Source organism: Sesamum indicum, linkage group LG6, assembly GCF_000512975.1.
Source record: "Sesamum indicum cultivar Zhongzhi No. 13 linkage group LG6, S_indicum_v1.0, whole genome shotgun sequence".
Classification (NCBI taxonomy): domain Eukaryota; kingdom Viridiplantae; phylum Streptophyta; class Magnoliopsida; order Lamiales; family Pedaliaceae; genus Sesamum; species Sesamum indicum.
Window position 1 is genome coordinate 4,607,523 of NC_026150.1, and position 12,929 is coordinate 4,620,451.

Below are 12,929 nucleotides of genomic sequence, written 5' to 3' on the forward strand. Positions count from 1 at the left end.
CCTTCAATCTTTCCTATTTGTGGGAGTAGTATTTATTCACAAGTGCAATCCAAATTTTCCTATAATTCACTCAACAAATCTCGCTTTTCGCATTCAATTCCTCGGTTTTCCTTCTCGTTTCTGGGTGCCAACATGACAATCTGTACAAGAATCTGAGTCGATCGGAATTCAGGTTTGGTTGTCACCCATGTAACGCGACAGGAAAAGGAAAAGAAAAAAAGGAAGAGAGAGAGGGAGAGAGAGAAAAGGAAGAAGTTCAGAAACAAGATAAGGTGGAAGCAATGGAGCTGAAGGGAAATTTCTTGCCTCAATTTAAAGTTCCGGAAAGCCAATTCGTGTTGCCTTCCTCGGGCAAACGCGAATATATGGTTGTCGTCGGAATGTTTACTAGGTATTCTTTTTAACTGTAATTATGGAGCATATATATGTATCAGAAGCTGTATATGTTTGCTTGTTAAAGTGGGTTTAGATGCTAATTTTAGTTGACAAGTTTTGAGTTTATTGTGACTGGTTTAGTGTTTTATGTGATTATTATTCTGATTAATGCTAATAGTTTATGCTTGGGTTTAGTTAATTTTGGTTGTAATAGTTGTTGGTGTCTTGCTTCTTTTTATGGACGCCGGGTTGGAGGTAGAAGTCTTTATCTTTAGTTGGGACTGGAGAGAGAAAGAGAAAGAGAAGAATCTGCTGAGGCAATTAATTTTTTTTTCCTTCTTAGTTGGTAATACAACTATAATGAAGCAATAGATATAAAAAGGAATTCATTGTTTTATATGTTTTGTTGCTTGATCTGTTCTCCGTGACTTTGTGATGATATTCATTTGTGCATTCTTCTTGGTAGTGCTACACAAGATAAAACAATATAAGCACCTGGTTTTAGATCAGCAAGTTCGAGTTGCCATGTTTGATCTTGCTCTTTGTCTGCAAGTTTATATGGGTTGTATTTGTTTTGTTTTGGGAATGGAATTCATGTCTTCAAAGATTTCAGGTTCTTGGATTTCCAATATTATTGGTTGTAGTTAAAGGGAATGCTTTTAACATGCTTTTAGAGAAAGAAGAAAGTGATGAGGGTTGAGCAAGTTGCTGTACATAACCCTAACTGCTTGATTGAAGAAACCAATATTATGAAGTATGCTGTTAACTGAAACTATCAAAGTACAATGATTCCACTGATGAAACCTTCAAGACAGTCCTTATAGGAATTGTGACGATGAACATTAAGTCGAGGGAAGTTATGAAGAAGTAGATATCCTTCTTGGTTTGTCCACTTCATTCTGCAAGCATAATCTAAGTGCAGAGGCAACTGTGTCGGTGTAAGGTCGGGGTTTCCTTTTCTGTTGCCTCGATGTTTTTAGCAATTTCAATGAAAATATTATATTCCAGGGAGAACAGGTTTAACAAATGTGGCTTGTTTCTTTCCCTCTCTGAATAGTTTGCCCTGGTCACCTGCAGGATCAAAGGGGTTTTTATTAAATATGGTATCGGATGCTCTAAAGAGTAACAAAATTACGTTTAAGTGCATGGATGTATCAGATATATCCACGCTCATCCAAGTATAAAATCATATATAACGAGCAAATGCTGGCATAATTTAGAATTTGAGCACTCGTACCAATTTGGAGCAGTTCTTTGTAGTGTTAAATTTGGTGGAATTGGTTAAGTTCTCCATTCATACTTCCCAAAACCACTATATAGTGCTGGTATGGTGTCAAATGAGCAGCATTCAATTGCATTCAATTCTCCCTCTCCCCTGCATAGAATGTCTTGTATAACCTTTTCTGTAGGAGATAGAATTATTGCAAAATATACCTATTTCTTCCAACATTACCCTTAGTTTATTAAGAAAATAAAAAGTAGATGTATAATAACTAGACTTCCCATTTAAGAAAACTCATATGGTAATTAATTCAATAAGTATAACCAAAGCATAATTTTTGGCCTTCACCAAAGCAGATTTATACAGGGAATTTGTCTAATAATGTGGAATGGTACTTTAAATTGGTTAAGATCAAATTAGGTTTAAAAGCATTTTCCCAGACATATCATCTGAAGGATTTTAATGTTGTCAATTCATGTCTACACAAATCAGTGGTGCCTCATTTTTCAACAAAGTAAGTTGCGTTGCACCAAATTTCAGTCTGAGATATATTTTTGAAAAATTTTCAGTGGTCATATGTAATTACTAAAAATAGCAAACTATATACACCATTACCTTACTAGTCAATCTCCATTTAAATGGAATTTCATGCATGAAAGAAACCTTACCCTCTCTCTTAGGAAACAGAATTAACCAATGACCAAAGGCAACTAGTTATTCAGACTCTATTGATGCGAAGCAAATATGCTTACCCCAAAAATGGATCTTTTGCCAAGATGTTGCTAATTTTCAATTTCTTTGAGAACCATTTTTGGAATTTGGCATGGAGCACGAGCTTGTTCACTTAAGGTACTTAAGTTGATGTATCTTTGAAGCTATCCAAAAATATAGTGCGTATAAGAGTTGAGATTGAATATGATTAAATCAAAGAAATTTCCTTGCGCTGTCACCATAAAAATATATAATCAATGGCGAATGCATTGAATATGAAAAAAGTCAGCAGTGCATTGAGGGTTAGAGGAGGTAAAGTTAAACCATACAAACACATTCACCTCATTTGATACGGGAAAAAAATAGCAAGGTTGAGTGTTTTATGTCAATGATAGATCAAGGTATGTTGCACACTATCACCTAGTTTGTTGATATGTACAATTATGTCTATTTTGATGGTTTTTTAACCAAGACAGTTGAGAAATATTATCTTCATCACGTAGAACTTAAACCTTCATTAACGTGCCAAAGTAAGATTATAAAAAAGGTCATGCTTTTGCCTGCAGTAACTCATTCTTGATTGGTACTGCATGCATCAAACTGTTTTTAGGAAGATTTGGATATTTCCGTTTGCTTTAAAGGATCCTGTCAAAAGTAACAGTAAAATATATAGTTGGAACCTTCGATATAAACATATGATCTACCATAACTTAAACCTGTTGTTCTTACTTGATTTAGTTGACAACCTTTTGCCCGCATTTCTAAGTGCATGGCCTCTAGACTGGTGTGAGTCCAATCTATAGCCAACAAGATGATGCTGAACCTCAAATTGATATAAACAATGTTGATTTTCTAGAAGCCGCTAGAAAAGAGGGTCCTGTGTTCATTTATCACGTTATTAGCCATCTAATATGACAGACACAATGTACTCAATCTTGGGTTCTTTTGAGCAATTTAATTTCTGCAACACCAAGAAGCACCATCAATGATTAATGAATTAGTTATTGCAGTTGAAAAAGATTTTGATGAATAGCCTATGGAGGCGCCCGATTCCGTATTCTTGTCCTTACAATTACATATGATCAAGGTATACCAGAATTTTGTAGACAATAATTACAAAATCCCATATACGAATAAGTACAAGTTGGAACTTGAAGGACAACTTTGTGAAGGATGCAATTGATCATCTTCAAGGATGACGAGATACAGTATATTGAGTGTCAGTTCATTTGTATCTTTAAGCTTCCATCCCTTCATTTTTCTTTTTTCATTTGTTTCCATGGGGACCAGAATTGGCAACACTTTGAAGGAGGATATGTGAGTTTTCTTCTTTTATGTCGTATCCACAGTGACTCTTTTTTCTTCTCCTAATCTGTAATCTTTTCTCTATTTGTTATAGGTTGATTAATTGATACAATATGGCTGTATTTATTTGAATTAACTAATGAACCTTAAAATAATGAGCATATTGTTTGCAGGCTGATGCATCTCTCTTTCGTTTTTGGAAATTGATTTACATTCGCTTAGAACTTAACTTTTTACCTAAGAAAAGCATTAATGGTGTGTGGTGGTTGATTCAGTCTTTTCTTAGGGGAATGATTTACATTCATTACAACTCAATTTTTATCTATGAAAAGCATAAATGGTGCTTTACCAAACATATGGAATGAAAGTTGGTGTTAGAGAAATTTTCTATATTTAAGGTGGTTTTAAGATTAAAGATGATAAAGTTCATTCTAATTCAATCATACTTTTGTATTTTATAGAAGAGTATAAGAGGCATTCAAATAAATAAATACATTAATTTTGTAAATTACGACAAGAACAATTGGACAAATTAGAATAGAAACCTAGACATCTTTGAGGATGTCAGGAGCATTTGGAATATCAAATTTGCTTTAGTATAATTAATGGTACCATGATATGGACTTATAAGATCCTACCCTATGCACTCTGGTTACCAGATACTGCTTGCGTGTCTCCAAAGGTTCAAGATATTTCCATCCCTCTTTACTATGGTAGACAAACTTTTGGCTGCTACTAAGCCGAAAAATCACACTGAACTATTTTTCTCCATCATCAAAGTTTTTACAATTCTGGATGAAGATGGTTAATCTCAGGTAGATTGGTGATTTCATATTGCCCTCAAGTTCAATTTACCTGATGTTTGGTCCAGCAGTCTGAATGATGATTTGGTTATTAAGTTGTTTTGAAATGGTTTTTACATGACTGGTAAAATAGACTCTCTTATTGCTTAGTGGATCAGATATTACTCAACTCTTGTACTTGACATCTTTTTTACATTGGGTGCCAAACATCTCAGGGAGACATTTCCTGCTCAGTACTATAGATGGAAGAATCTTGAAGTTCATTGCAACAATGACCAAAGCATCAGGTACTTGGCTCCTTCTAGGAATGAGAGCTCAAAGCTGCCTGACCTCTCATTTGACCGGCTGCAGCTTACTGACAAGGAATGTACTGGACTACAAAGGAGGAACTTTGGTCGTTTTGTTGCTCGTGAGGCTATACTAGATGAAGAATATTGGGTTGGTTTTGCTCCTTTTTTCTTACTCGTATGATGTATGTAGATGCACCTAACCATGTGCATCTGCATAGACATGCATGTACACACAAGAAAGTATTCTATATGCTTGGTATATATCTTAGTTCACATATTTTTCTAAAAGAACTTCAGATTTCTTGTCTCCATGTTTGACTAACAATGGCAGACAGCGGCATGGCTCCGAGCAGAAGCCCATTGGGAGTCCTTATCTTATATGAGGTAATAATATGCATTTAATATCCTTTTAGGCTTAATTTTGCTTCAACCTACGCTTGGATGCAAAATAGCATTTATATTATGGGATTGTTCTTTCGTGCCCTATTAATGTCATCTTTTGAGTGAGTTACTTACTTCAATAACGGTGCCATATTTCAGGCATGTTGACAGTTATAAAAGGAAGTATGCTGAAGAGGTGAGTTTCAGTAGAAAGAATTGATCAGTGCACTAGGTTCACTTTCTCTATCCCCTTAAGTTTTTTTCTTATTGCGGTTGACGTAGAAATTGGCTATGAAATATGTATTGCCTCATTCTGTGATAAGCATTAAGTGAATAGCAAATCTAATAGGTCCTACTGATCATCCTGGAATGCGACCTTGACCTTGCAGACTGTTGATGCTCCTTTCTGTTGGTGAACTAGTGTCAAATTCTGTTGGCTTTTCATTTATGGTGCAGTTGCTACTGATATAATTATAATAATTCCTCTATCTCATGATTTAGATGGCTGCCTCCAGAGTTTTCATCAAATAGCTTTATGATTTTTGTTTTTCTTTTGCCAGTATGCTTCATTCTGTAACTAACTTTTCATGCAACCTTATGATCTAGTCTCAGGAAATATTACTTTCTTAACTTGATTCGTCTTATATGTGCAGGAGTTCTATGCTTTGAAGCGAAGATGTTTTGGACAGGAGGGAAATTCATTGAACTGCTATTGTTTTGTTGCAGTAAGGATACCGAACTCTTGCTCCATTCCTTTGTCCAAATCTATTTGAGTTTTCTAACAGTTGTACTTCTCAAGATTGTTTCTTTAATCCATCCAGTATACTTATGCTGAAGTTTTTGAGAAGTATTTTCTCACTGTCAAGCTCGGTCGCTTGTTCTCTTTTTAAGTCATAAGATTTCAAATTCTGCAGTCAGGAATTGGCAATATTCATGTTTAGAGAAAGTTCTCTGTGTGTGTGTGTGTGTGTGTGTGTGTGTCCCCTTCTCTCTCTATAATGGTATGCTGGACACTGGAACCATGTCCTAAGAACCTTGTCCTTTGTGTATAGCTGAATGAGCACTTGTTCCATTGCTTAGAATCTTGAATATTATGAGTGTTAGAGTACTTCAACTCCAGTTTCACTTTGGTGGTTCACAAATTTTAGTAATTTTTTTTTTTTTTGGTTTTATGTTGCAGATGAAGAAAGAAGATAGAAGTGTCAGAAGAACAGTCCTGAACAGTATAGTGGGAACGTTGGACCTAAGTATTAGGCAGTTTCTGCAAGGGGAAACATATCCTGGGGTACAATCTCAAGTTTGTGAACTGCTGCATATTGCAAAGATGGCATAACATGTTAACTGCTGTGTAATTTAGCTTCCTTATTGGAACAGTGTGGTGGTGGACCACCAGCACTATAACCTAGGAAGTATCTATATATATACATATATATAAAAACCCTGGGAAGTGACTATGTGTTTGCTACTTCTCACATTTGATTTGGTGTGCATTATTCAACATTTTGCCTGGAAAAGTTTGTAAAGAGAATTCTTGCTTTTCACCATTTAATTTTGTTAGTTGCATGCATCACATTTTTGGGATGAGTATAAATTGAACAACTTGACAAGATTACTTTATTTATTTCCTGAGAAACTGACCATTGCTTTGTTTACAAGTTTATTCTTTAATTTGCAGGAAATAAAGAAACTGTCTGCTGTTTTGGCTACCCCAGAGCCCTTTGATACACATAAATATGCTTATATTGCAAATGTTTGTGTAGCAAAGTTTGCTCGACGCCAGGGTATTGCTTCAAACATGTTATACTTGGCTACTGAAGTAGCCATGATGGCAGGTGTGATATCTCGACTTTCAATATTCTTCGCTCCATATTGCTTATTTCTGTTACCCCATGTATTCCATATATTGTTGTCTAATTCTGTGGATACTGAAATAGATATCGTTTCTCCTCTTTCTTGGTTATGCAACCAGGGATGAAGCAGCTCTTTGTTCATGTAAATGCAGACAACAAGCCTGCTCAGGATCTCTACATAAAGACTGGCTTTAAGGTTAATTGCTCAACTTGTGTGCACATTCTGAAAACCTGTACAATTGTTATGGTATAGCTCTGTGTTGTTTTCATAATTTCATCTATAAAAGATCACTCCTTTTACTTTCCTTTACTTTTGAGATTTAAAACTTGCTCCTTGCCCAGATTTCTTCCATGCCAATTTCTGTTGCTGCTTTGGTGATCACTGCCTATGCAACCCTATTGATTTTCATCCTTCTTCTCCATGAATTCTTGTTCCATTTACTCCTATATATCTAGACATTACTGACCTTTCCATTCCTCGTTTGTTGCCAATATTTCTCGAGAAACCCATCTTCTTTTAACTAGCCAAAAATGATTGATTTTGTATCTCATTTTGCTGAGAGTACTCATCAATTTAAGGAGCCTTCACAGATGTAGATATCTCTGTGAAGAGATGACAAAGAAGAAAAACATGATGATGGGGGCCACGATGTTGAGAAGTACTAATTGTTCATTTTACTTCTTGACCTTTACTATTTGGGCCATCTGGCTGTTGCAGCGTCATCCTTTGTATATGATGATATTCCACTGTTCTCTTGATATATCGTGGACAGTTTGAATATTTGTGTTCCATGTGTACATATTCTCTATCCTTGAGTCTTAAGACAATATGTAGAGATCCTCTGGTCCATGAATTACCATTTAGAGAGAAAAAATTGAGGCTTACATGTGATACTCTGAGGTTAAGTATTCTTCTCACTCATAATACAGTTAGATGTCCTGCCTTATTGTTTCATCACTTTGTCCATAATCTTATGTTCGCCCCCCTGGGGGACACTTGTATGTACTTTCAGAGAACTGCAGGATGGATATACATCCTAGGGTTCTTATGTGGTTTCTGCTTCACTGGACTGGCTTGGCTAAATCTGTTTGTTTTTGTTTGCATTTTCATTTTCACCTCATTGTTTTGAATTGTTAGCCTCCTTGACTTCAAGCCACTCTTGATGGTTGACCTTGCCTGAGCTAAAAACTAATAGTCCTGGAACCCATGCTTATCTAGATACTCGGATAATTATTTTGGCAATTGCCATTATATCTGGTTGAATCATGGTGATTGTTGCTCGAACCTTTTTGTCCATCCAAGTAATCTTCTCATGACATATGTGTTTTTTAACATTCAGTAGTCACTTGCCTTTTTCTGGCTATACTTCTCTTGCTTTCATGAGGGTTGTTTTCTTGCTTGAAGCTTCAGGTTTTCTTTCCAAACCCTAAATGTGAGGTTTATTTTCTTTTTCTTGATTTTGTAGATATGCTTATATCTTCCCTTGTTGAGATAATTACACTGGCAGGTCCTGCAGAGTGGTCAAAATACACAAATGATTGATGTTTGAATAATTGCACTCGTACCTACTATGACTAAATCTTGCCTTGCAACTGATATCCCATTTGACATGTTTGGGTCCAGAAAGTGCTAATGTCACCACCAATAACAAAAGAAAATTTTAATTTATCCCTGGACTTTTTTGGTTTAGAGTTTGACTATTATTTGGATAAAAATACCTCTCCATATAAGATGGTGTATTTATATGATTATAGAATTTATGCAGTCTAATCTAATACTTTCCCAAAACCTAATATTCCAATTTAATTCGTTCAGTATTTCAGAACATATTACTATACTTATTTTTAGTGTCGATGGATTTTGAACAAAATTATAATTTTGTAACATTGGAAGTTCTATAAATAAATTCTTTTTCAAGTGAAAAAAAAAAGAGATTAATTGCTATATTTTAATACCATCAATGCAACTTTTCTTGTATTCAGTGTATCTTAAATATTTTACTTCAAAAGATGTTTCTAATTGTTCTATTTCCTTATTTTTGGTTATTTTACTTCTTATTTATTATCTTCTCATTCTTTTCCTTTTCTTTGAGATGTAATACAATTAAATAGAACTTAAAATATATTTTATTTAATCATTTGGTTATTAGTTTAATTAATAATTTGTAAACAATATATAATAAATATACAGGAGAAGAAAGATAGAAGACATGTTTTGTTGGGAGAAATAAAAAAAGGGGAAAAACGATTTAATTTGAAAATTTCAAACATAGGAGTAGAATTTTGAACAGCATGTAAGTCTTTTCATTCTTTCTAGCTACTTCTTGATTGATACGGAGTCGACTAATTATACAAGGACGTGTTATTTTTGTATTTTGGCCATTTTATAGGGGGTGTTATTGTAATTCTTCCCTTGAATTTTTTCGGACTCCTGCTCTCTAGTTCTCTTCCTTCGACTCTCTTTTAAGGTATTCCACTGGTGTCTCCCATCTCTTAAAAACTGTACTATACTGAGTGGGATTAAAAACCAGGTGTTGAAATGAAACTATATTGTTCGGCACCTATTGAGGAGTCCATCTATGAAAGGAGTTCTCCTATATGGTAAATGGGTTTTCCTATATGGTCTTTGAGATATGTTATCTGGTGAAAACACAATTAGTGGCTTCCAAGTCCAAAACTCCATCTGAGTCTGGAACTAAAATACTTTCAGGGTTTCATAATTCCTTCAATAAAGTTTACTTAGTTGGATGGTTAACATGGTTTGAAAAACCTGTAGAGGCCCATATCATTTGACATACCAATATTGCTGACTTTATCATTTAATTTCATTATGTCACCTTTCAAGCATTTTCGCATTCCTGGGCTTGATAAGTTCGTTCATAATGATAATTGTAAATTGAGTAATGTCTTTGTACCTCCATGTTTACTCCATGCAGGTTGTCGAGGCAGCTTCATCTCCTACTTCAAAAGATCAGAGGATACTCATGTCTATGGAATTGTAAGTTGTGATTTGATAATGGTGCCACATGTTGTGCCCAAAGATGGCATGAAATGACACTGTTAATATTACACCTCATAATATATTCATGAAATCGTAACTTGTGTATCTGTATTTGTTCGATAATTCATGGGTAAAGTGTTTACAAACAGTGAGCAAAGTGGAAATGTCAATTGTATATTTGTTTACTGCACATGAATTAGAGAGTTCAAATAGGGAACGACGTATATACTAGAGGCTTGCATTCTGTTGTACCCAGAGTAACATAATTTATATAGTATCCACATAGAAGTTATGATCTTATTCATTTCTGATCGATAAAAACCTGAGAAATCCCTTGTCTTGATCGAGAGAAATTTGATACAGTAGTCACACAGAACAATGTGGCTTGACATGGAAAACTGCACTTGAATTGCACATTTATGGCTTGACATGGAAAACTGCACTTGAATTGCACATTTGTGCATGTTTCTGGAGTCTGAAGGCTCATTATTTTCTCCTCCTTTATTGGGTCATGATGATGATTCAGAGCAAAACCTTGAATCGCTCTTGCTCTGTTTTCTACTGGAACTGGTAACCCTTGAATGGTTCTTGAGAACATAATTGGTTCAGGTGCAAGATTCTGTCTTCATCACAAAAGCGTCTGAAGATCAGCGCTACCACGTAAAAGACGCACCACGAACTCTATATATGTTCTTGAGTAAGTAAAATCATCAGTATATGCTAAACAAAGATGAGAACAGGACTGTTTATATTAGAATGTATGTTTACTATGATATTGATAATTATCTTAGGGAGATGATACATTTTATTTGATGTAACAAAGGCTCAAATGATCATTTGATGTAAAGTGTGTTTAAGTTATATGATATCTTGATGCTATGTTCAAAATTTTTGACCAGTTATAATTGACAAGTAGCACTTTTATTGCACATGATTTATATTGCATCTATAATTCAATTTTATATTTCTTGTGAGTAAAATTGAAGCAATACATGATATTTTATAGGTGAAAGTATATTATTCAAAAAATAATACTACTTCCGTTCATAAAAGTATACTATACTTTCACTATGCAATAATGATATGATTTGTTAAATTTATAGGAGTTTCTAATGTAATAAAAATTTAAAAATTAAACAACAATATAATTAAATAAATAGTTCATGATTCTATTATGTATTTGCTTAAAGAATTCTTCATCAATTTTTCTAGGACTTCTTGCGGTTGTTATTTTTTTCCATTTTTCACCAAACTGTTTTGCCTGTCTCTTCGTCATCTCTTGAAATTTGTATTTTGTTGCTGTCTTTTTTCTTTCTCTTTTTTATTTTCATTTTTATCACTATATATCACGAGTCAAGTTATGTGATAGATTTCTTCTAGAATCATTTTCTTTATTTAATTTGTTTTTTTGTAACAATGGGATCGTCAAAAAAGAAACAAAAAAGTGATCGTTCTAAATATGTAGATGATAAATTCAATTTTTATATATTTTCATTGAGTTTGGTCAAATTATTATTTCATTGTTGTTCAAATTATATAAATTGAATTCGTGCAAGTGGCATTCTTGGGATCATTATAAATTTTTATGACGATGTATTTTCTTTTTGGGTAAATATAATTTTTATTAAGTAAAAAATACAATAGTAAAGTACAACAGTGTTCAAACATATATTTTCTTACTCTTGAGAATGTGTATTGACCATAAAAACAAAATTCTTTGATAATTTACTAAGATCATCGACTTGTTATCTTTGTTCAAACATGATAATTTTTTGTTACTTGTATGCATAACTACGTGCGATGCGATGCACGTGTATGAATATATATGAAGGTAAATATATTACTTATAGTTAGCTATAATTATAGAGTTTATAATTTTATTTATGTTTCTAATTATTAGTACATAGAATTATTTATTCAAACAAATTGATAATAATTGTTTTATTGACAAGATCATTTAATTTTATTATTTGCTATTCATTTCCTAAATTTAATTGATAACATTAAATAAAAGATTTGATCTTTAAACTATTCATTATATTTTATTAAAACCAATTAGTGCAAAAGTGAAAATAATTAATCATATAGGGTAAAATACGTTTTGCCTCCTGAACTATTCTTAATGTAACGTTTACCTCTAAATTAACAAATGTAATACTTACCTCCTAAAACCAAAGTTATGAACAATATTATTCCTATATATGTATATATAGGTCAAAGAATCTTTTTTAATAATATAATATTTTAAGTTTAATTAAATTTTCTTAATTGAAATAAATATTTTTTTTTATTATAACAAAGTAAAATATAATCAGTGAATTAACTAGTCGAATTTTATTATATTTTAAGGTTCAAAGTTAAGTAATGAATGAGTACAATAACTATACAAAAAGAGTTCATAAAATGTTTTTATTAATTTGGTTATAAAATTAATTTGTTAACTATTTATTCTTTTAGATAAAAATACTTAATTACATATCGATTTTTTGAATATATTGTTTTAAAAAAATAATAAAATACATTTATTTTTTTATTAAACTTATTGAACTTTTAATTAAGCATATATATTTTTTAATTTCTTTTAAAAAGTACATATGTGTTGTTGGTTATATTATATTTGTTGTGTATCTACTATATATATATACTAATTTATACTTTATTTTAAATTTAAATTCTCCATTTATTAAAAATTTAACTAGAAAATAATTTCATAATAATTTAATGTGCAAAATTAAAAATAATATAATTGTCAAGGCATGAGGGGCATTTTTGTCCAACTAAGGGGGTAAGTACTACATTTGTTAATTTAACTGGGTAAATATTACATCAACAATAGTTTCGGGGGCAAAATGTATTAAAGAATCTAATATTGAAATAAGATTAATTAGCTTTAGAAAAAAATTTAATTCAATAAAATTGATCTTTTTTTATTTGTAGTTCTTTTTTATGACTGTATGCTATTTTTTTTTATTTTTTGTCCCGAAACAATGC

The 12,929-nt window shown here is 32.7% G+C and overlaps 1 protein-coding gene across 2 annotated transcripts; it reads left to right on the top strand.

The window, feature by feature from the left end:
- On the top strand, positions 1–10,862 carry LOC105163723. Of its 2 annotated transcripts, none has more exons than XM_011082166.2 (10): positions 1–391; positions 4,632–4,854; positions 5,038–5,090; positions 5,247–5,283; positions 5,741–5,812; positions 6,268–6,372; positions 6,763–6,919; positions 7,057–7,133; positions 9,874–9,935; positions 10,548–10,862. In XM_011082166.2, the coding sequence occupies exons 1-10, from the start codon at positions 282–284 to the stop codon at positions 10,600–10,602; spliced, it is 951 nt and encodes a 316-aa protein (XP_011080468.1). In that variant the 5' UTR covers positions 1–281; the 3' UTR covers positions 10,603–10,862. The 2 variants fall into 2 exon arrangements, with proteins under 2 accessions (XP_011080468.1, XP_020550743.1); XM_020695084.1 differs by lacking the exon at positions 10,548–10,862 and adding an exon at positions 10,465–10,492.